The following is a 25805-nucleotide window of genomic DNA, read 5'->3' on the forward strand; positions in this document are numbered from 1 at the left end:
ACACAGGCAGTGATGTGGGCACCCAAAGAAGGACCCCAGGAAGTAAACAGAAGTAGAGAGAAGGATGGTCATGTGACTGTGGCATTAGATCAATAAAATGGGCATTTGGGTATTTAATTAGAGGGGGTACTAATATCTGTATTGGAAATCAGTGTGTATTGGTAACAAGGTACCTTTTTCCTATGAGCCTTCAATAAAAACATATCCATGTGACATACAGCCATATACTTGTTCATAGTCATTGTTTTCTTTCACTGTCATTTATTTCCTGTGGTGAGGACCGCATACATTTGCCTTCTCCTTATCTCATAGGGCCCGGTCCTCCCTCCCCTCCCCCACCCCACTCCATACTGCTCAGTGTGGGATATAAACACGTTCGAGACCCAAACAACCTGTGGGCCTCGCTCTGTTCCCCAGCCGGGTCTCTTTCTTCCAGATTAGAGCGGAAGGAGGACTGATAATGTGGACAGGCCGGAGCTCTCATACCGACTGGTAATATCAACAAGTACGGAGCCGATCAATTTTACATAATCCAGGTTCTGCGAGCAGTTTTAAAACACAAAATCCAGGGATGGGACTCACCATTCAACATTGACAGGGGTGCTTACAATGATCAGCTTCTATTCTTTTTAAAACCTTTTTATTTAAAGAGCTTGTAAACCTCCAGAAAAAAAACAAAAACAAAAAACAAACCCTGTAAGACAAAGGCATAATGAGTCAGTATGCACCGCACATTAGCTCATTATGAAATACTTACCTCAGAACGATGCCCTGAATTGGCATCGGCACTTCAAATACACGGCGGACATCTTCCACCGGAGTTACTTTGCGGCTCCGGAGCTGTGATTGGCCTGAGCCGCAATGACGTCATAGCGGGTCCTAAAGAAACGGCACCAGCGGCCCGTTTCTTCAGTGTGCATGCTCCGATGACATCGGCAGAAGAGCATATACTGAATATCTCCTAAACTGTGCAAGTTTAAGTGATATTCACGGTACCTACAGGTAAGTCTTATTATAGGCCTTGTTATAGACTTACCTATAGGTAAAAGTGGTGTAACAGAGTTTACACTTTAATGGGCGCCTCTGCTAACCACACATTGTTTCCATTTGGGGTCTCATCTCTGACTATTTTATACCAATGCTGCTAAACTGAGCATCAGAATCTCTGGTCACAACAGGGTCAATACAATTTACCTCAGACAATGAACTTCCTTTATTTGCTCTGATAAATATGTAATTTAACCACTTCAATACCAGGCACTTTCACCCCCTTCCTGCCCAGGCCAATTTTCAGCTTTCAGCGCTGTCACGCTTTGAATGACATTTGCAATGCTTAAGACCCCTTTCACACTGAGGCGGTTTTCAGGCGTATTAGCGCTAAAAATAGCGCCTGAAAACGGCCTCTCATGCCTTCTCACTGTGAAATCCCGAGTGCTTTCACTACATCGCTCCTACACAGCCCCTGCCCAATGGAATGAGCGCTTAAGAAGCGCCGCAACACAGGCAATATTAACCCTTTCTTTGGCTGCTAGTGGAGGTTAAAAGCTCCCTGCTAGCAGCTGAAAAGCACAGCTTAAAACAAAGGTAAAGTGCTGCTAAAACTAAAACACGCCGCACCAGTATGAAAGCAGCCTCACCCAAATAAACGTTTTAGCACCTTTTCCACACAAATAGAGCTTTCGTTTGGTGGTATTTAATCACCGCCGGGTTTGTTATTTTTGCTTTAAAAAAAAAAAAAAAACATTTCTGTAAGAAAATTTTGTAAATAAGTAAATTTTCTCCTTCACTGATGTGTGCTGATGAGGTGGCACTAATAAGCTGTACTGATGGGCACTGATGAGAGAGCACTAAAATGCCTCACTGATATGCGGCACTGATGGGTACAGATTAGTGTCATTGATGGTCACTGGCTGGCATTACTGCCGGGGCTGCACTGATCATCAGGGCACCGATTACCTGTACGTGTCTCCCCTGCGAGGAGATGCTGCTGATCGACTCTCCTCTCCTCACACTCTGTCAGTTTGAAGAGAGGAAAGCCGGTAAATTACACTTCCGTTTTTGAACACAGCTGATCATATGGGTAAAGAGCCAAGTCATTGGTGTCTACAAACTATGGTATATTTATACTGGAATATTTTTTATATACTAGTAATGGCGCCTGTCAGCGACTTTTAGTGGGACTGCGATATTGCAGCAGACAATTGGACACTAACTGACACTTTGTGGGAGCCAGTGACACTAATACAGTGATCAGTGCTAAAAATATTCACAGCCACTGTACAAATGACAATGGCTGGGAAGGTGTTACACATCTAGAGCAATCAAAGGGTTAACTGTGTGCCTAGCCAGTGTTTTTGTGTACTGTGTTAGATGCTTTTACTAGGTGAAGACATGGATTTCAAAAAAATCCATCCCTTCCCCCATCAGAACGGAGTGCTGCCTTGTTTACATAGACAGTCCCATTCTGTGTCTCTGCCTGGCGATTGGTGGGTGTCAGCGGACACCCAATGCCCGGCACCTACAGATCGTTTTCTGCTGTGTAAAATCACAGCGGCAGCCTGCGTGCACCCCCCGGCAGGTGGAAGTACAGAATCACGTATAGATATATGCGATTCTCCACAGGAGATACAACCTGTAGCAGTAAATCCGCTATGGGGTAGTCAGTAATTGGTTAAAGGGCACAGAGGACACTTCTTGGACCAATAAAGGACTCCTGGCTTTGAATGCTCTCATGCAGGATGAATACTCTTAGCCTTTGTACACACGGTCGGAGGTTCCGACAACCAAATCCGTCGGAGTTATTCCGGAAGAGGTCCGGAAGTGATGTTGCATACACACGGTCGGACTAAGTTGTCGGAAAATCAGATTGTACATAACGTGATGACGTTATTTCGTTACGACGGGACTACGTTCAGGCTAGTAGCCAATAGCTTTGGTCTAGGAATTTGATCTGAGCATGCGTGGCACTTTGTCCGTCGGAGTAGGCTACACATGATCGGAGTATGTCCGATAGGAGCATTTTGTCGGAAAATTTTACCGACAAGTTGGAAAACTTGGTCCGTCGGATATTCCAATGGAAACAGTCCGATGCAGATCACACACAGTCGGAATATCCGACAAAGCGGTCCGATAGGAAACATTCCGTCGGAATCTCTGACCGTGTGTACAAGGGCTTAAAGATTCAGACTGGATGAGGCTCATGTTAATAAGACAATATTGTTTTACTAGGTGCCATGAAAATTGACACACAGCCAAGTATGTTCTTGGCTGTATATACCAGGGTGTCTCAACCAGGGTTCCATAGAACAAAAGGGTTCCTCCGGAGGTTGCTAGGGGTTCCTTGAGCAATGAGCAATTTCTGCCTCTCAGATAAGTTCCCATTCACACCACTGGCCCTTTAGCTATCTGTAAGGGGTTAATTCTTCCCAATGAACACAAGTGTAAGGAGCATTCTTCCCCAGGGCCATCACACTAATGTATCATGAGTTGTAGATATTGTCATTTTTAGCAGGGGCTCCTTGACCCAGAAAAGTTACTTCAAGGGTAATTCTTTGTTGAAAAGGTTGAAAAAAGCTGGCATACTGTACAGATAAATCCTCTCGTTTTGGATGGAATAGGGAAGGGTAAGACCCCTGTCGCTTGTTTGCTGTGTCCTGTCAGGAAGATTTTTCTTTGCTTTCTGTCCCAGAGACACAACAAGAAGATGAGAACATCTCTCTTTGGATTTTCCCTTACATTCTGCCTTGGTGACAATGGTCACCAGGACAAATAAAGGGGTAAATCACCCCATCGGAGAAAAAGCCAATATAAACCTGGGGTACACGGATTAGAAGCAACAAATCTCAAACTGTGAAATTATGAATGTCCATTGCTAGCATCGGTCTTATCCATCGAGTCAAATTACCGTGGTGAGGTGCTTCAGAGCACCCGATTCATTGGATGGGGTTCTAAAAGAATCCAGATATGTGAAAGCCAGTAGGGGTAAGAAAGCAAAGTGATAGAAAAGCAGAGTGATAAGAGAAAACACATGTTGGGGGTTCACACACTCTCCCCTTCATCATTTCTTAACAAATAACTTCAGGATAGTCTGGACTCAAAGAGATTTGGAGGTGTATACAGATCTCCCATCAACTATTAATATCTGTGGGTAGTGCAGCATCAGGTCTTGACTTTAGGGCTTGACCCTCGAAACGCGTTGCTTCTTTTATTCCATTGATAATACAATAAAATATTATTCTGGACTCGATCCCCATTGTTGTGGCACCACAACTTTTTTATACATTTCGGTAATGTAAACCTGACAGGGGGTCTTAAGTTTCCCTGCTTTATCCAAGACAAAAAATATATATATTTTTGGGTAACCTCCACAATATTGAAAAAACTCATACATATGAGAAGTACATATTAATTAACATTTCAGACTGTACACAATACATCATTTTTTTAAAATGTATTTTGGCTTGATAGAAAACAGCAGTGGTAAAAAGCCTATTTTATTACAAGTCGGAAGAGAGGGCAGAAAAAAAAAACTATATACAAAATAAAAAAAAAGCACATACATACATATTTATACAGAAAATAAAATAAAAGGAGGGAGCCCAGTGTGCAGATGCAAGGGGCTTCTCTTGTCATTGGAAATAGTGCATTGTCTACAGAACAGACTCTCCACAGTGCAGAGGGATATCACAAGCCACAGAATCTCTCCCCACTTCACAAACCGTCCACTAGAGGTCTCGCTTCCGCCAGGGCCTTTAAGCGGGAGAGCCATATCGACAGCATGCGTGGTTTTAGGGATAGGGTGCCACAAACCCCTTTTCGTTGTTAGAACTCAATCCATTAATAGTGTTGTTTTTTGTCGTTTTCTTTAAATAGGTATATAACTATACATATATTTATATATATATATTTATAATTTATTAAGCTAACATGCTTTGTGTTTTCTTCCAAAAATAATAATTCCAGTTTTTTTTTTTTCGTTCTTCCAAGAGTTTTTAACATCGTCTCTCCCCTTAGTCCTATTTTGGCTATTCAGTACAGGCTTCCATTTGTAAAGTGCCCTCGTCCAAAACTGGCAGCAGTTTATCTGTACCCGAATGCCAAGTGCCCCGCTCCTCAGGGGCGGTACTCTGAGCAGAAGGGAGCTTTAACAGTAGTGGTAGAGACCCTAGCAGTTTTTGGCATCTGTGCACAACGTTAAAGGCCCAAAGGGAAGTTTAAAGCATTGCCACGTGGATCTGTAAGGCCTGGAAAAAAAGAAAAAAAAAGCAAATGTTAAAGTTAAAATTTATACAATTGGCAAGTATGAAAACATCATGCCAATAAACGATACTGAGTAACTGGGCAGCCCAGAAATATTTTCAAGGTCCCTCTTACTTTCCAGCAAGGCTATAAAAATTCAAGAAAGAAATTATTTGACCGGTTTGGTGTGGAGGAACACTAGTGACCTGACCTCAACCCTACTGAAACCCTTTGGGATGACCTGGAACACCAAATGTTAGTTAAGTCTTAATCCAGGGGTCTCCAAACTTTCTAAACAAAGGGTCAGTTTACTGTCCTTCAAACTTTAGGGGGCAGATTATGGGCAGTGGAAGTCGAAAATTACCTGGTGTCAGTGGGAGTAAACAATTCCCCATCTTTGGTATTAGGGGAATGAATAGTGCCCCGTCGTGTGTCAGTGGGAGGAATAGTGGCCCATTGTTGGTGTCAGTGGGAGGAACAGTGCCCCATCATTGTTGTCAGTGGGAAGAGTAGTGCCTCATTGTTGGTACCAGTGCGAGGAATAGTGCCCTGTTGGTGCCAATGGGAGGAATAGTGCCTCATTGTTGGTGCCAGTCAGAGGAATAGTGCCCCATCATTGTAGTTAGTGGGAGCAATCGTGCCCCATCATTGTAGCTAGTGGGAGGAATAGTGCCCCATCATTTTAGTTAGTGGGAGGAATCGTGCCCCATCATTGTAGTTAGTGGGAGGAATCGTGCCCCATTGGTGGTGCCCGTAGAAGTAATGGGAGGAATGGTGCCTAATCGTTGGTGTCAGTGGAAAGAATAGTGCCCCATTGTTTGTGTCAGTGGGAGGAATAGTGAAGAAATGTCCAAAGCTTTATTTTCATGGTCACATGATAAACATATGGCAACATTTCGGAGCCACACAGGGCCCCTACATTGCTTCGAAATGTTGCTGAATGTTTACCATGTGACCACGATAATAAAGCTTTGGACTCTTGAGGAATCTTTGGTGTGCTGATGACATATCTTCACTTTGATCAGCCATGATTTCCAGCCTATGGCTATTACAGTACCCAGCATTACTGAACAGCCATTTTCTTGAACGTGTGCATGGGGAATATTGCATTTGGAGGAATTGGTCGTGTCAGTGGAAGTAATAGTGCCCCCATCGTTGGTGTCAGTGGGAGGAATAGTGTCCCATCGTTAGCATCAGTATGAGTAACAGAATGTTAGGAACTATGGCTTGCTGCTGCAGACAGTGGGAAGAATAAGGCCGGATAAATGCAAGCAAAGGGCCACATCTAGCCCCCAGGCTGCCGTTTGTAGACCAGTGTCTTAAAATTTGAACAGTAATATAATCAGTACATCTAACAGTACATTTAATGAACAGCTAACAAAAACCTCCCTCAATGGTTAGTTAACCAGGTAAAGTGGACACAAAACAAAAATCACATCTCCAAGAGGATTAGCAGACAGACAGAAACAATAGGTGACTCAATTAACAATAGGAATTCCCACCTAGGAGGCACACAATGGGGGAATTTTACAATGAGAGAAAGACATCTTAATAAACAGATTTACACAAAGCAGCAGGAGGTACCAGCATCAGGTTGTTGGATCTGATTATAATTTTCTGCTGTAAGTCTCTCAGTCTAGGAGAGGGTTGAAGCCATCAAGACTGGCTTGGGCTGCTGATTTCATACCCCAACAAAACACAAGGGCCCTCAAATTTTTACCCAGCTCCTAGGTTCCCCTAGTCTGTCCGTTTAAAGAAGACATGGACCCAAATCTGAAGCAAGACCACTCCAAAGTCCCCCCAGGCACACACCTCACAAAGAATAGAGCCTCCTCAAAAGCCGGGGTCCATACTCAGTAGGCATGAGGCTACCCTGCAGTCTCCTCCAAAAGCCCCTGTCCTGTTGGGTCTACAGTTATAAGTACAATTGTCTTTGAAATATTGAGGACACCACTCTTATGAATGTACTATCCATTTATCTGTTACTTCAGTGGTTTCTGGATCAATGAATTTGCACAAGTATGCTGAACAAGGCTCATAACTTCACTTGCTGTAGGTTTACTTTGGGTCAAAGCCTGTAAATCTCACTTCACTAAACATAATATAAATGATAGAGGTTACTGATTAAACCCGATCACATTTCACAACCTTCCTGTCCAATGAAAAACAGCAGAAGATCAAATAAAACGATCTATCATATGCCACTTACTATCTCGATGGATTGACACAGACACACTGTTCTTCACAAAGAAGAGAGAATTGCTATTGACATTGACACTGGACCCGTGATGTATCTCAGGCTGCTTGTCCTCCTCCACCATTGGCTCAAGCTCCTGCAACATTTCTTCTGGAGGCTTTCTTCTAAAAGACCTTAAGAGCTCCTGATGTGCTGACTCCACCTCCTAAAACAAAACATATATTATAGTAGACTGCCCAGCAAAATTGAGGTGCCCTTGTCAACTCTGAACAGAAACTTTGAGAACCAGTCATTGCTGGGATAATGTATGCATCTGAATATTTTGTATTAAACTATTACAACTGTACAAGCTTACTTGCGCATGCTGTTTCTTCCTTGTTTTATTCTACTTACTTTTTTAAGCCTTACGATTGAGTCTCAGAGGTCACCTGATAAATGTCCCCTGACCCTGAGATTACATAACAATGCTAAATAAGAAAATGTGTAAATTGAGGAACCTACGTTCTGGGTCCCACATGTTGTCCTTTTACATGTGTTACATACCGTGCATATTGATGTCCATTCTCATATTAGTAATGTTTTATCATATGTGATCAGACCTATCATGTCCTGCTAGGCCTGTGGATCTAAGTGCGTGACCCTCTTGCTCATTTTTGAATATGCTTAATTTTTCTTTCTTTTTATCTGACAGCAAATTGCAACTTTTTGGAAGTAAACGAATTACAAAAAAATAAGAAAAGTTGCTTACCATACTCAGAAATATACAATCACGGGCCATCTTATTATTAGGTTCACCCGCTTAATTGCTTGGTAACACAAATTGCTAATCAGCCGATCACATGGGAGCAACTCAAAAAAGGACTTGCTGAAGTTCAAACTGAGCATCAGAATGAGGAAGAAAGGGGATTTAAGTGACTTTGAACGTGGCCTATTTTTTGTTGCCACATGGGCTGGTCTGAGTATTTCAAAAACTGCTGATCTACTGGGATTTTCATGCACAGCCATCTCTAGGGTTTACAGAGAATGGTCCAATAGAGAGAAAATATCCAGTGAATGGCAGTTGTGTGGACAAAAATGCCTTGTTGATGTCAAAGGAGAATGTGGTTTGCGATGATAGAAAGGCAACAGTAACTCAAATAACCACTCGTTACAACTAAGGTATGCAGAATGCCATCTCTGAACGCACAACACATCGAACCTTGAAGCAGATGAGCTATAGCAGCAGAATTCCACACCGGGTGGCACTCCTGCCAGCTAAGAACAGGAAACTGAGGCTACAATTTGCACAGGCTCACCAAAACTAGACAATAGAAGATTGGAAAAATGTTGCCTGGTCTGAGGAGTCTCGATTTCAGCTGTGACATTCAGATGGTAGGGTCAGAATTTTGGTGGAAACATGAAAGCATGGATCCATCCTGCCTTGTATCAACAGTTCAGGCTGGTGGTGTAATGGTGTGGGGGATATTTTCTTGGCACACTTTGGGCCCCTTAGTACCAATTAAACATTGTTTAAACTCCACGGCCTACCTGAGTATTGTTGCTGACCATGTCCATCCCGTTATGACTACAGTGTACCCATCTACTGATGGCTACAGTAGGATAATTCCCCATGTCACAAAGCTCATATCATCTCAAACTGGTTTCTTGAACATGACAATGGGTTCACTTTACTCCAATGGCCTCCACAGTCACCAGATCTCAATACAATAGAGCACCTTTGGTAAGTGGTGGAGTGGGGGATTGGCATCATGGATGTGCAGCCGACAAATCTGAAGCAACTGCGTGATGCTATCATTTTAATATGGACCAAAATCTGCGAGGAATGTTTCCAACACCTTGTTGAATCTATGCCATGAAGAATTAGGGCAGTACCAACCCGGTACTAGCAAGGTTTACCCAATAAAGTGGCTAGTGAATGTAAATGGACATTGTTTTGCATCCATTAAACTCAAAGAGGAACCTTCATCCCATTTTTTTTGTTCAGTCCCCTCTTACCGGGTTGAGTAGGTTATGTTTTAAACGTACACACCCAACAGATCCACCGAGGATCCAAAGGACCAATGTAATTATGCACATGCCATACCTGGCTGACCCCCATTGAAGCAGAGAACACTGCATTTTTTTTAATGAACGCAAATTTTTCTCTGATTGGACAAGGTGGAGTGGTGGTCTCCACCTCATACAAGGAGAGAACACTTTGTACTCATTAAAAGATAAGTTCACCTTTTCATAAGAAATAATAAATGCACATTATTTTTTTTTCTAGGGATCCTGTTGTGTATTGCATCCCCAATCAGCAGGTCATGGGTGCTATACAGGGCTCCTGCAGACTCTCAAGATAGCTGTCTGACCCGTACCTCGTAGGGGCAGGCAGTCACTTAAGAGCAGGAAGAATCAATGAACTACAAAGGTGCTCACAAGCATCCTTGCAATATACGCTTATTGGGATTTATTTTTCACCAAAATATGTAGCAGAATACACATTGGCATAAAATCGATGAAATTCTTTATTTTAAATTTTTGGGGATATGTAGAAAGTTAAAAATAGGTTGTTTTATTTTTTTTTATTTGTTTACAGCGCAAAAATAAAATGCAGACCTGATCAAATACCACCAAAAGAAAGCTCTATTTGTGCAAAAAAAAGGAGATCAATTTTATTTGGATAAAGCATCACGCAAAAAATGGCCTGGTCATTAGGGGGTAAATCAGTCCGTTTGTTTCAAAATGTGACAGCGGGTCAGGGCAGATCTCCTGCCTGATGTCACAGGACTTGGGAGACCAGTAGAAGCAAGAACATGTTAGATGTTCCACCCTAACTACAGGTGTAACATGTGCCAAGAGGTGAACTTATCCTTCAATAAAATGCAAAATGTTCTCTGAATGGCATCTGTGCCAAGTGAGCGACCTCCTGTGTTCACTATGCAGCAGGACATTGGCCTGGGACCTGGAATCGACCAAGAATCAATGAAATAACAGTGCCGACTACAGTGATTTACAGTTTTCACTGTGATCAACCAGGTATGACACATACATACCTATATTGGCCCATACCTTCAGCTTCAACTACAATGCCTACATTTTTAAAAATATGGGAACCTTGGGTCAAATATTACTTACCTCCTAATTTGGACACTCACCTTTTTATCATATGATGGTACAGACTTTTGAATTGAAAGCAGTAACCCTTAGTCACATACAGTATCTTACAAAAGTGAGTACACCCCTCATATTTTTGTTAATATTTTATTATATCTTTTCATGTGAAAACACTGAAAAAATGACACTTTGCTACAATGTAAAGTAGTGAGTGTACAGCTTGTATAACAGTGTACATTTGCTGTCCCCTCAAAATAACTCAACACACAGCTATTAATGTCTAAACCGCTGGTAACGAAAGCACTGCCTTTACGCTCTTGGGCATGGAGCTCAGCAGAGCTTCACAGGTTGTCACTGGAGTCCTCTTCCACTCCTCCATGATGACATCACTGAGCTGGTGGATGTTGGAGACCTTGCGCTCCTCCACCTTCCCTTTGAGGATGCCCCACAGATACTCAATAGGGTTTAGGCCTGGAGACATGCTTAGTCAGTCCATCATCTTGGAAGTGTGTTTGGTGTCATTATGTTGGAATACTGCCCTGCGGCCCAGTCTGCGAAGGGAGGGGATCATGCTCGGCTTCAGTATGTCACAGTACATGTTGGCATTCATGGTTCCCTCGATGAACTGTAGCACCGCAGTGCTGGCAGCACTCATGCAGCCCCAGACCATGACACTCCCACCACCATGCTTGACTGTAGGCAAGACACACTTGTCTTTGTACTCCTCACCTGGTTGCTGCCACACACGCTTAACACCATCTGAACCAAATAAGTTCATCTTGGTCTCATCAGACCACAGGACATGATTCCAGTAATCCATGTCCTTAGTCTGCTTGTCTTTAGACAACTGTTTGTGGGCTTTCTTGTGCATCATCTTTGAAAGAGGCTTCCTTCTGGGATGACAGCCATACAGACCAATTTGATGCAGTGTGCAGCGTATGGTCTGAGCACTGACAGGCTGACCCCCCCCACCCCTTCAATCTCTGCAGCAATGCTGGCAGCACTCATACGTCTATTTCCCAAAGGCAACCTCTGGATATGATGCTGAACATGTGCACTCAACTTCTTTGGTCGACCATAACAAGGCCCATTCTGAGTGGAACCTGTCCTGTTAAACCACTGTATGGTCTTGGCCATCGTGCTGTAGCTCAGTTTCAGGGTCTTGGCAATCTTCTTATAGCCTAGGCCAGTGATGGCGAACCTTGGCATCCCAGATGTCTTGGAACTACATTTCCCATGAGGCTCATACACTCTGCAGTGTAGTTGAGCATCATGGGAAATCTAGTTCCAAAACATCTGGGGTGCCAAGGTTCGCCATCACTGGCCTAGGCCATCTTTATGTAGAGCAACAATTGTTTGTTTCAGATCCCCAGAGTTCTTTGCCCTGAGGAACTTCCGGTGACCAGTATGAGAAAGTGAGAACGATAACACCAAATTTTACACACCTGCTCCGCATTCACACCTGAGACCTTGTAACACTAATGAGTCACATGATACAGGGGAGGGGAAATGGCTAATTGGGCCCAATTTGGACATTTTCACTTTTGTTGCCAGTGGTTTAGACATGAATGGCTGTGTGTTGAATTATTTTGAGGGGACAGAAAATTTACACTGCTATACAACCACTGTAGTAAAGTGTAATTTCTTCAGTGTTGTCACATGAAAAGATATAATAAAATATTTACAAAAATGTGAGGGTTGTACTCACTTTTGTAAGATACTATATATACTAATTTCCCCTTTTATCTTTCATTTCTTCCCTTCATGTTTGATTGTATTATTTTTTGTTACTATATTTTGCCATAAATCATTTAAAAAAACTTCCTAGCACATGACTAAATCTAACATTAATGGAAGAATAAATTGTAGCACCTATATAAGCAGCTTTCCTTTTTCACCCAAGACAGGGGCTCCCAATATAGGATACCGGGCATCATTCAGAGCAACAGCATTTAATCTATAGCATGGACAGCAGCAATGGCCTTCCAGGTACACGTAAAAATAAAATACTGTCCTCTACCATTCAAAATATATATTAGTTTTAGTTAAACGCAATCTTTAAAAGCCTGAAAGCATAATTAAGCGGACTCTAAAGCATGCCACTACAATTCACAATATTTTTAAATCAGACAATAAAAAAGTCACAAGCTCTTACCTGTAACCTTTGTAATTTGGCCGTTAGCTGTTCAATCGTTTGGAAGATCATATCAACATCTTGAATAATCAGATTTGGAGCCAAATCAGAGTGCAAAACATCACTTTCTGAGCTTCGTGCTGGGGGGCTACTAGTGTCTGAAGAGAAAGCCTGAATCTTGTGAATTTCTCTGGATTTTGGCAAAGATGGACTTCCTATTGGTTGGATGTGTTCCCTAGATTCTTGTGTTTCTCTAGGTTGCTCTTCTTCAGGAAGAGGTATTGCCGGTACAGTTGGCATGACCACATAAAATAAATTTCCTAGTTTGGAGGATCAAGAAAGGGTCAGGTGAGAGACGCATAGTGGAACACCATTTTGAAGTTAAACACGTGCAACAACCAATTAGTCTTGCATAAAAAGGAACTTCTGGCAAAAGGGGGTGATGATATTTACGAGGGAAATTTAGATGCCAAGTCAATTCATCTCTCAGGAAATTGTACTGAGTGTTTAAAACAGTAAATTAGCAGATTAGATGGGTCTTAACTATCTGAGCATTCCAAAGTTAATATGGTAGAAACATGAAGTTAGGAGGCCTATAAGAAAAGATCTCAGAAGTTATGTGAAGAGAAGAGTAAAGGTCAAAGCTAGATGAGCAGATCATGAGGCATCACCCTTGAAAAAGACACACATTACTGAGGAACATTTGCATTTCTTTGGGCTGGCCCTTTCCTAAAAACAGGCAGGCAGACCACCTAAGTCGAAAAGTTTAATGTTTTCAGGAAAAACAATATGAACGTGGATGATGTTCTCCAGAATGGCAGACAGGGCAACTGTTATCATGCATTTTTGGAGGCAATCTGGAACGGCGTGGTGGAAGTGAGCTAATGGGTGGAATAGGCACTACTCAAATTATAAGTGAAGATTGTGCCGATTCAACATGTTCACCAAAAAACGAAATATAAAAACACATGCAATGTATGGTGATAAAAGTATCAGCACATGCTCACTTTGACTTTAACGTCATTTAATCCGTATTTACTAATAAATAAAAGGAACAGAATTTGAACCTGAAAAAAAGCAAAAAATAAATAAAAAGGTATATTGAAACGCCTGTTTATAAAAATATGCTTCTAGGAGGTTTCTTTCAAATGGTAACTGAGTCTATAGACCCGTCTTGATAATTCACATCACAAGAGTCGGTTTTGTCTTTCCTCAATGAAATACACAATACATCATTTGATGTAAACTAAAAAAGGGCACTACAGTAAAGCATTGACTACAGCCTAGCATTGACTACAGCCTAGCATTGTCTACAGCCTAGCTAAAAACATTAAATTCCTTCTTACAGTAGCGCGTTTATTCTAGAGAAATACACTATATGGGTAAAACTTTATGGACAACTGACCATCACATCTATATGAGCTTCTTGGACATCCCATTCCATGGGCATTTATATGGTTGCCACCCTTTCCTCACCCCTTCCTCATGGTGGTATAAAAACTTTTTGGCCAAACTTATTGAGGCAAATGATTATTTGTGAGGTCACACATTAAAGTTGGATGTGAAGACCTAGCTTACCATCAGCATTCCAGTTCATCCCAAAGGGCTCAGTGCAGGCCACTTGATTTCCTGCATACTACAATTGTCTATTTGTCTTTATGGAATGGGCTATGTGCACAAAGGCACCTCCTGCTGAAACAGAAAAGGGCCTTTCTTAAACTGTAACATTACTGATACCCTTCACTGGAATGTTTAAACTCAATCATTTGAAGGGGTGTTCATATACTTTTGGTCATACAGTGTAGGACAATATACTGTATACTGTAAATATGGCTTCTAATATTTTGTACGCTGCACAGAACTATATTCCATGGATGGCACTGACCTCTCGTTAGGCTTAGGGCCTTTTAATAAGCTATAACTATAGTTCTAATGTTCCAGTCTAAACAACCTCACGTCACTAAATCCCAATGGGATTGATTTACTGAAACTGGAGAGTGCAAAACCTGGTGCAGCTTGTTCAATTAAGCTTTGGCAAAAGAGAAACTGGAAGGTTTCTATGCAGAGCTACACCACATTTTGTACTCTCCAGTTTTAGTGCGTCGACCCCAATGTGTATTTTTTTAAAACTCCTTCTGTATTCGAATGAGCCTCCCAATTTATTAACAGCTTAATGACCATTTGAAAAAAAAAAAAAAAACACTATTCAAAACTGGATGAAGGGGATTTAAAAAAAAAAAAAAAAAAGTTAGCAGCTACCTGCTAATTTAAAATGCAGATCAGATCACATGACTCCTTTTATGTATGAAATAGACTGTAGATATTAGCATGGTGATTACGTAACAGGCAGATCTGGTAAAATTAGCAGAAAATTAGTAAAACGTCCCTCAGAAGCCTTAAACGTTGGTAATATTTAAGAAAAACTTGAAATTATGGCTTTTATTATGATTTTTAGGTGCCTTGTGAAATAAAAAAATGATTATTATTTGAAGTTTCTAGTTCTCAAAGCAGAAACATCCAAAAATGACACCAACAAAAGCCAAGTGGTTTTGCCTTAAAACAGACCTTGCACTAAAAAATGCTTAGTTATTAGTCCCCCACCCCGATGACAAAATATTTGATTAAAGCAACAAAAAAGGATCTGAAAGAAAAACAAAAAATACTTACCTTACTTCTAGGATTCTGACCGCTTTCTGCATCCATTATTCAATGCGGAATGCTAATGTTACTGGGCATTACAGCAAGACCTTGTGAAAGTTTAGGACTTGGGAATCAACAAGTTTCTCAGGATCTAGCAAGGGGATTGATTTTTATTTTTTATTGCTTTAATCTTGCGTTTTGTAATCGGGTGGGGGGGCTGCCACATAAGTAAACCTTGTACTTTAGTGCAAGGTCCCACTTAATGAATAAAAAAAAAAGCCCAAAACATACCACTTGTTCAAATCCCAAAAGACAATCAGCTTGTCCAAACTGATAAAACAATACCACTCGTTGACTTAAAAAAATTGAGGGAAGTTTTACATTTTTATTTTTTTTAAGTAATTTAGATATTTTACGAAATTTTTTTTTTTTGCGTGAACTTGAGTACAAAGGGTGATGCCACTGTATGCTAAGAGTGATGGCAAGAGGATAGACAGCAATGCATCATCTTGGTAACTAGATCCGCCTTTTCTCCTGGCCATTCTTACAACTCAAAAAGAATTACCATCTAAAACTGTTCTGCCGCCAGCTTCCTGCAACACTCTGTCTGATTGGCTGCTGTCTGGCAACGGTATGACATCATTATTGCCCACCACCTCAGCTGTGCAGAAGACACCAGAAAAAGAGAAAATAAAATAAAAAAGAACACAAAGTAAAAAAATAAAAAAAAGGAAGGGGGAATATGGTGGAAAGACAAAACAAAAATAAAATTTAGAAGATAAAACAGAAAATCAGCTGAAAGAACGTTAGTGTGCACATTTGATTGAAAATTCTGGAGGAAGAATAATTCACTGTAGGTGATATAAAGAGATTGATAAAGTCGTGACTAAATCAGCAGCGTGATAGAGACACACACATTCAATACAATTCAAGTACTGTATGTATATCGTAGGACAGCCCTTGGGTTAGTTCATTTATTAACATTTGTTCTTCAGGGTATTTCCTCTGAGCAACAGATGTGGTTGAGATTTCAGTTATAACAGTATAACAGAATATAAAAATATTCAATTATGAACATTCTGCTTTTTTTTATAGGGAAACCTTGATCAGTTTCCTGCAGAAATGGTAAGGTCTACAGGAAAAGTGGGAATAGAAATAAGATAGGTAAGATAGGTAATAAAATGTAGTAAAAAAAAAAAAAAAAGAAAAGACAGACAAAGGGGCAAAAAGGATATGAGGGTAAATAAGAGGTTACAGGGATAGAGAGAAACTTGGAAACAACAAAAGGGACTAGGCCACTGAAGAGGGGAATAAGCAGGCCCACAAGACTAAATGGTCTTAGAGTAAATAAAAGGCTATATCGATTGTTATTCTCTTATTTTGACAATAATAAGAAATAAACCAAAAATTGGAGATAGGAGAGAATTATTCATAAAATCATTTTCTTGTAATCCAATGAAGGACACAGTATGTCTTTAACCTCCAAGCATCAGATGAGGCCAAAATATCCACCTAGAAGAACTCTGAAGACTTTATAAGCACTGAAGGATCTAGTAGACATTACATTGACAAGGGTGAAACCTGATACTTGAGAACTTGAGCTTGGATGTTGGTCTGTCTCAGCCAACTAAAAATGGTGGAGCAAGAAATTGGGGAACCCTTACGGGGACCATTTGGGAAGGAAAAAGGAGTCAGTATTTCTGAAAGAAAGAATGGGAGATATAATTTCACAGCCTAAACCACACCCAGGCAATGGAGGTAAATTTCATTTTGGTGAACTGGATTTGAATAGAGGAATGAAAGAATGATGTCCTGGTTGAGGTGAAAGCCAAAAACTAACTTAGACAAGAAGACCTGGATCTCACCAACACCCTGTCCTTTTGAAAAATTACTTGCAGGAAATGAGCACCAGTTCAGACACTTGCCTCAGAGGTGATAGCTACCAGGAATACCACTTTGTGGGTGAGAGTAGAGAGGAATGTCTCTAAAGAGATCAAACTGCAGTTTCTAAAACAAAGGTCTTAATCAAAAAGTGAGAGGCCAATGGTCTCTGAAACAAGATAGAAAAGAAAAAAACCTGAACTTGGATAGTGCTGAGAGCCTAACACTGGTCCAGACCCAACTGTAGGGAAAAGTATTTGTCCGGTGCAGAAATTCCTAGGGTGTATACCCCAAAACTCACACAAGTGAAGTAGGAATTCCATATCTAATGACAGACCTTGTGAGGTGTAATCTTCCTAGTTTTTATCATCGTAGGAAATACCACCTCGCCCTCGTCTCCCAAAACTAGGCTTTAAAAGTCAGCCATTCTGCTAAAGCCAGCAACCATGAAACAAGATGGCAAATCAGTCCTTGAGATAGAGGATTCTGACAATCTGAAAGAGCCCACAAAGTCTTATCCGATGGGCTTGTCACAATCACCTTGGCAGACCACTGGAATGCCTTTAATCTCAACCCTACGAAGCAGTATAGAAAGACGTTTTAGGGAGAAAGGCATAGGGCAGGGTATACTCATCCCATGGAGTCACTAGGGCATCCACTGCTTGCATTAGAGAATCCCTGAACCTGGAGACAACACTGTTCAGTTGTTAAACCTGGAGGCCTACATCCAACAACCCCCACCTGTAACACAGGACCTTTCAGCAGAATGGTTCAATGCTGTAGACACAACCAAACCTTGCAGGTGGTTGGTGCAGGGAACTTAGTCACTGCAGGAATCTCATCTTCTGATCAACAGGCCACTACAGCATTAAACAATTCTACTGGCATTCTCTACAACTTTGAATCATTCTACTGGAGGGTAATCCAATCCAAATTCAGTTGTACAATACCACTGCAGTGGAGTAAATCAACCATCAGGGAGATACCAGGAGTTTTGTTGTGGCAAGAGAGTTAGAATGGATCCTGTGTTGGGCTGAAGTTCATGTTCCAGCTTTGTCCACTGCATACATCCCAGATATGGACAATCCGAAAATAGACTCATTCACCTGGCAGCACCTGTACTCAGGGCTTTGGTTCAAGCAACGATTTCTTAAATTTCAGCTAGAAGCTCTAGCAGTAATGTAGAGAAGAGTCCCAACTGAAGCAAGAAAAAAAGGATTCTAGCAAAAACGTTTTTTTTTTCACACAGCAGAGCTGAAGAAAAGATGTGCATCCTTGTAGGACACTAGTAAAGAACCAAGGTACAAGGGGTCATCCTAGGCTGGCCTATAGCTTGATTGCTAGTGTCCAATCCTCCTGTAGGTGACAGTATAACCAGAAGGTTAAAGACTTCCTGTGTCCCTCAATGGATGAGAAAAAAAATGGTTTCCATCATTTTACACTGCCCCTAAACATGGTAACCACTGTCACTGGGACTGAAAGTGAGGGAAAATCCAACATTTTAGATCATCATTGGAAAGGAGGAATTAGGGGAAATCTTCCAATAGAAATGCTTGTTGTGGTGTGAACTCTCTAAAAGAGTTTTCTTCACTTTGAAGAGATTTTATCTTGCTTCCTGTTGGAAGTGAAATGAAAGCAAATTTCCTTTCCTCAATGGAAAACAGAGGGAAAAAACTGACATTGTTTTAAAGTGAACTATGGGGAAATGAAAAACAGAAAATAAATGTTCAAACAATCTTTATCAACAGACCCCTAATAATACAAGTATTGTGGACAACTGTACTTTTTACAGTGCAAGCTGTATTAGAGTTTTGTCACATTTATTATGAATTACCATTATCTGCCCTGAGTTACCAACATCAAAGAGAAGGGATAATACAGTATTTGCTGGGATATAAGACGAGCCCCCTAATTTTCCATTTTTTTTTTTTTTACAGTTTTTGCCTATACTCACCGTATAAGACGACCCCCCCCCCAAGGCTTCATATTTCCTTCTTATTGCTGGAGCTCAAGCCATACCACAATGAGCCAATCGCAAGCAAATGTATTTTATTAATGAATACAAAGCCGGCTCAGTTTGGCAGAGGCTATATCATCATCAGCCAGCACCTCTCTGACTCTCAAAGCCATTCCAAGCAGGCTACTATATGTAGCCTGCTCGAATTGGCAGAGGTTGTTACTTGGAGCAGGCTCTGTATTAATTAATAGAATACATTGCTTGCTGGGATTGGTTCAGCGGTGTATACTGTATGTAGCCAAAACGACATACAGTATTACCGCACATCCAGCAGGCATCTGGTGGGGTGACATCCAGCGAGCGGCATTTTACACCCGGTGTACAAGACAACCCCCAAGTCTTCTGATGGACCAGTAACCAAGGTTGGCCTGGTTTAGTGAATGGTTACCTATCTGCTATATTTGTTTGGGAAATGCTTGCCTATCTGCTTTGTTTGGGCAATACTTCCCAACTTTATACCAAGTATGTGCTCCTTTATAAATATCTGCAGTTACCACCTGGAATTGGTTAACTTTCCTCAAGCACCTTCTGATACATGTATATTTATTGCAAGTACTGTATGCCCTAAATGTTTTATCCCCTTCAGGGCAAAATAACAGCTTCATTGGATAGATTGCCCCCTCTGCTACAAAAATTGACCTTCCATTTGCTCATCTTACTCCCTTGCCCGCCTACTGTAGACCTCTCCAAAATCCCTGTGTTAGTTTTGTTTTAGGTCTGGGTTGAAGCTTCCACAGGTCAGAGACCCTAATATTTCCCCTAGCATTCAGATCTGATGATTGGCTACTCAGGCATCCAAAGCTGTATGGGAAGAAGGGGAGAAAGTAAAATGTCCAAGCAGAGGTAGCCTCTGAACCTGTCAATTCACTCCCTGTGGTCCAAATAACATTGCTTGGGAATGTCTGTGCTAAAGGTTACCAAAAGGAAGACCATTCCCTACTCTGCTCTTCAGAGTTCTTGGGCGATCCTCTGTACCTCCTCTAAATATAGAGCAGAACAAAACCATCAGCAGAGAAGGACCATTTGACTCCTGGGTGTAATAATGTTATTAGATACCTATCTGCCAAACAGAAATGTAAGCATGTAACAGATCCTTGATGAATGGTGTTAACATGGAACCACAGGTTGTCTATAAAATGGGGCACAAATTGATGAGCAACACACAGTGGAAGTTTGGGAAACAGTGAAACAAATTTGTACTTTCTAACACTCTAAATTATCACTACAATCCAAATTTGAAGTAACACACAAAAACCTTACAAAAATATGAAGCATCAAAGACTTAAAGCGGTTGTAAACCTAAAACCTCAACAAAAAAACCCCCCAAAAAAACAGTTTAGTAGATAATGTCGTTATAACCTAATTCACATTGTGTGCACCTCTCAAAAAGTCATCCTCATTTGGTTGTAGCCCTCAGAAATGTGGTGATCTCTGAGCGTGGCATAGCATCAAAGTTTGCGGGATGGAGACCCAACATCACACTATTCCCCTTCCACCTATACAAAGAGTCTCCCACTCCGATGTCTCTCTTCTCTCTCTATTCTCTGATGTCTCTATCTCTCAGTATTCTCCGTCTCTCTCCCTCTCTAATGTCTCTCTCCCTGTATTCTCTGATGTCTATCTCGGATGTCCCTCTCTTTGTATTCTCTGATGTCTCTCTCTATATCTCTCTATCCTCTGATCTATCTCTCTCCCTCTCTGATGTCTCACCCTCTACCTCCTCCCTGAGGTCTCTCTCTCCCCCATGTTTCTCTCTCAGGGAGCTCTATACGTCTCTCTCCAGAGGAAAGTGAAAGCACCCTCGGATTTGATCTCTGTCACAGCAAGGTACAGGGCAGCAGGAGACACATCCCCTTCGCACAAACTTATGCATATGTCTCATTATACAAACTGTTAATCAGGGCCGGTGCTACCACTAGGCAAACTAGGCAGTGGCCTAGGGCGCCTTGGTGCCTAGGGGTGCCCGGTCACTTGTGTTCCTACTCTCTTCTCTCTAGAACAAGCAACTAAGTCTCAGCATCAGCAGGCAGCCGCCGGTGTCAGAGGCACGATGGCAATGGAGGACGGTGTATGTGTCTCGACTCCCGATTTAATTGGAAGCAAGCAAACATTCATTGATGGGCACTAGTAGGCCACATTGATGGGCCACTGGCGAGCCTACATTTGATGGGTGCTTAATTAAAAAGGTGGGGTATACATGGGCAGGACAAAGGGGGTGGAGGCAAGGGGTACAGCAAAATGAGGTTTTCACCTAGGGCGTCGAAAATCCTTGCACCAGCCCTGCTGTTAATGAAAGGAGAAGGGAAGCGGCGCCACCCTTTTTTGGCTTCATCAGTACAGTGGGGAGGATTACAGATAACAGGCTGTTCTTCCACCAGCCATACTATGCACTAGGGCTGCAACTAACGATTATTTTCATAATCGATGAGTTGGCCGATCATTGTTTCGATTAATCGGTTAATAACCTTAAAAAAACAGTGTGGTGTATAATTTAGTTAATATGTAAAGTTTTAAAAAAAGGCAATTTATTCTTAAAGATCTCTATGCAGTGGTAAATATAAATAACCAACTATATGGTTAGGGAGCAAAATATCTAATCCACTCTGAGAATAACAGACAGAAGAGATATACTGTATATATTAGAGGGGATATATACTGTATATACTATTAGAAGAGATATACTGTATATACTATTAGAGGCGAGATATACTATTAGAGAAGAGATATATACTATTAGAGGGGATATATGCTGCATATACTATTAAAGGGGATATATGCTGCATATACTATTAGAGGGGATATACTGTATATACTATTTGAGGAATGATATAGTGTATATACTATTAGATGAGATACAGTGTATATACTATTAGAGGAGATATAGTGTATATACTATTAGAGGAGAGATGCACTATTAAAGGGTCAATCTAGTAAATATCAGACTCATTAACTTTAACCCCATTTTGTTACTGGCCGATTAATCTATTATGAAAATAGTAATCGATTAATTTCATAATCGATTAGTTGTCGATTGATCGATTAGTTGTTTCAGCCCTACTATGCACAAAGGATTTGTGCCCTTTAGAGCTGCATGATTAATCGTTACATTTTGTTCTTTTTAGAAGATCAAAGGGATGAACTTTGATCTGTAAATGAAGTTCACTCCACTTGAAGACTTAACCTTTTTTCTGACACTTGTTGCTTACAAGTTAAAAATCAGTATTTTGCTAGAAAATTACTCTGAACCCCCAAACATTATGTATATATATTTTTTTTTAGCAGAGGCCCTAGAGAATAAAATGGCGGTTGTTGCACTATTTTTTCACACTGTATTTGCGCAGCGGTCTTTCAAATGCAATTTTTTTTTTTTTAAATACACTTCATTGAATTAAAAAAAAAAACACAGTAAAGTTATCCCAATTTGTTTTGTATAATGTGAAAGATGATTTTAAGCTGCGAGAATCGTGATTGTGATTCTCATTTTAGCCAGAATTATGCAGCTCTAGTGCCCTTGTTTATTAAATTTTGCGCTCTGTTTGTATTTTACGTTCTAGGTTTACAACCACTTTAAACCTCTTCAAAGACCTAATTGTCTATTATATCTTTTTGATAGATCTTGCATAAAAGTCACCTAGAAGACTAAAACTCCAATTAATATACACGGAGGCTAAATGTGCCTAATGTTCCTTACCTTTTCTGACAACCTTGTAGCTTGTGTTAGTTTGGTCCTCAGAAGTAGCTTCAGACGTCTCAGGGGGCAGGAGAAATGTCCTTTGTGTGTGGCTCTCCACCAGGTTCCAAACATTTTCCTCTCCATCGTTAGATGTTCTTTTGTGCTGGTTAGTGAGGTCCACCACAGACCTACCACTTTCTGAAACGCTAGAAGGTCTGGAGGGTGGATCTTCCCTGTGATCACCCAAAATGTTTCCATCGAATGTCTCTAATACTGAGTCTGCCGTTGCCTCCCATGGGTGTCCAGCCCCACCGGTGACTGATGGTGTGGGTGTGATATCATCCTCTGGCTCAGCCACAGGGGCAGCATCATACTCTGAATGCCTTACGGGGTAAAGGCTTCGTAGAATCAGCTCCCGGAGATGCTGGACTAAAGGAAGACACACATTATATTACAAAAGTCGTCAACGGAAATGATGAGCAAATTAATTAAATATAAAAGTAGTCACTGACAAAAAATACTTTTAAGAGGTGGAGTCAGAATACAGAGCTTAATGGTCAGCGATGATCAATGAAGCACCACAATTGAATAAAAAAAATTAAAAAAACACGTAAACAGAATAAAATTATAATTTTGCTTTTAAAAACAGTGCCCGATAAGCTAATGATGTATTTTAAGACTTAAGCCTGGTACACACTGAGTTTTTTTTCCATTCAACTCAGCAAGTAAAAAAATGACTCAGCTCTGGTCGGAGCCACTGTACTAATGATCCGACGTTAGTGACAAACCCCCCCCGTCGGAACTCTCCAATCAGTGCTCTCAGCCTGAGAGTGCCAATTGGCAGCTGGTTGGCTGCTGGTTTTCCAGCATGCTCATCTGACAGAGACCGGCCAAATGGCTGGCTTCTGTCAGACTGGCTGCCATATACATGGCGCAAATGTTGGCCAGTTTTTATTGAACTGGCCAATGTCACCGGCTTTCAGCCTGTGAGTACGGGACTTAAAGCTTTTTCATCTTCCATGGTTGACCTTAACACTTACTTTTTTCTATACAATGGGGTTGATTTAAATCGTAAAACTGGATGCATTCTAAATCTGGTGCAGATGCGCACGGTAGCCTCAGCTTCTAACTTCAGCTTGTTCAATTATGCTTTCGCAAAAAAAAAACACTAGTAGCCGATAGGTTTCTATGCAGAGCTGCACTAAATTTTGCACTCTTCAGTTTTAGTAAATCAAACCCAATGTTTTCTCCTATATTGTAATTTTACATGTAGCATCATCTCCTGAAGAGCACGTGCTATGTGTTTTTGTCATTTAATATTCCTGGAACCGCAGTTTGGTTTTGGGTTCAATTACACTAAATTTTTGGTCTCAGTACCAGTCTAGCTGGATTGCATTGTGTTCTGCTTGACCATAGGTGGCGCTGTCATCTCTGGCAAGTGCCAGAACGCAGTCCAGTTAGATGCATTGAGTGCCAGTTCTCTCTTGGAACCAGCCCAGTGGGAGTGTCACTCTTGCTGTGCATTCTGGGAGGGGGTACTTAAGGTGTGGACATCACGTGTTTCGGGGTTCTGGTCCAGAAGTGCTTTCTGGCTGTTTGGTCCTGGTCCTCCTGACCAGCCCCCAGGGCTCTTATGGCCTGGGGTGCGGATCCACCCGACTCCAAGTCTCAGGATGGCTGGCCCGAGGCAAAGTTACTGAAGGAAGGATTCGGAGGTGGTCCGGTGCCGTCTCGGGTTGTGGAGAGGCCCAGCAACTGTAGAAGCATCCAGGGGAGGACTCTTCGGGAGAAGGCCACGCAAAGGTTGGCTTCTCAGAAGAAGCCTGGAGGCTAAGTTGAAAGACCCCAAGCGAATCTAAGTTTTCTACATCTTTCAGTTATTCAAGTGTTCTACAAGTCTGTGGCAGAGACTTCATTTTATTAAGCACCCTGTTGGCTGCTAGGCCTGGTGAGAGGAGGACTATCCGATAAGGGTGAGGATCCAGCTGTAAATGGCTATTCTCTGGATTTCCTAATGTGAGAGACTCTTTTTTTCCTATTTGACTTAGTTCCAAGAGTACCTGGACTTTTCTACCTAAACCCTCTAACCCTACTCTGAGAGACTGTGTTTCGTTTACCCTTTTTGCAAATAAAAATCCCTTAAGCGGATCTGGTGTTGGTCTCTGCAGTACTTGGCCCATCTACCTCGGGAAACCCCTAGAAATACACAAGGTCAAGAAGGTAACGTTAAGCCCAATTAAATCAGCCGCTCCTTTGGGGGTCAGTGCTACATACATGTGACAAATCTGGTAGGAGATAAACACTATTGGTTATGTTTTTCCATTCAGTGAACGAGGTAAGCCAGGTTCACTTTGTAAATAATATTCAATGTTAAAAAGAGAGAGAAAAAAAAAAAAAAGATTTTTGCTTGCACCTGATTGGATAATTGAAGCACACTTCATTTATGAAAATAGGTGAACATTCACATTGAAAAGTGAAAAGGCTCTATTTATAAAACATGCCTTCCACGAATGTCAGATGCGTTCATGCATGCTAAACAAACTAAGAACTTTTTTTTTGTAATGCCGCGTACACACGACCGGACTTTTTGACAGCAAAGGTCAGACAGAACGAGCCCGTCGGACAATTCGATCTTGTGTGGGCTCCATCGGACCTTTGCTTGGCAAAAATCTGGCGGACTTTAGAAATAGAACATGTTTTAAATTTTTCCACCGGAACTCCGCCGAACCGAGATATCCGTTCGTGTGTATGCTCGTCCGACGGACAAAAACCGACGCTAGAGCATCTATTGGCTACTGGCTATGAACTTCCTTATTCTAGTCCAGTCGTACATCATCACGTTCGAATCCGTCGGACTTTGGTGTGATTGTGTGTTCAAGTTCGTTCATTCGGAAAGTCCGTCGGAACTCCGCCGAAACTCAGTCGGATA

The 25805-nt window shown here is 41.4% G+C and overlaps 1 protein-coding gene across 5 annotated transcripts in view; it reads right to left on the reverse strand.

Annotated features, from left to right (window-relative positions):
• Window positions 1–4435: 4435 nt before the first annotated feature.
• Window positions 4436–25805, reverse strand: part of ARHGEF11 (Rho guanine nucleotide exchange factor 11) — a 262171-nt gene continuing 240801 nt past the window's right edge. For 4 of the 5 annotated variants that reach the window (XM_077464299.1, XM_077464297.1, XM_077464298.1 and 1 more), the window contains 5 exons: window positions 22895–23305; window positions 15871–15966; window positions 12687–12985; window positions 7448–7640; window positions 4436–5243 (listed from right to left, as the gene is read on the reverse strand). In XM_077464299.1, coding sequence (XP_077320425.1) covers window positions 5194–5243; window positions 7448–7640; window positions 12687–12985; window positions 15871–15966; window positions 22895–23305 — 1049 coding nt within the window. In that variant the 3' untranslated portion in view covers window positions 4436–5193. The remainder of the gene's footprint in view (window positions 5244–7447; window positions 7641–12686; window positions 12986–15870; window positions 15967–22894; window positions 23306–25805) is intronic. The other variant, XM_077464300.1, reaches the window with a different exon arrangement.

The sequence above is a fragment of the Lithobates pipiens genome, unplaced genomic scaffold (genome assembly GCF_037356315.1).
Source record: "Lithobates pipiens isolate NorthernLeopardFrog02 unplaced genomic scaffold, aLitPip1_a1.2 Scaffold_30, whole genome shotgun sequence".
Lineage (NCBI taxonomy): Eukaryota > Metazoa > Chordata > Amphibia > Anura > Ranidae > Lithobates > Lithobates pipiens.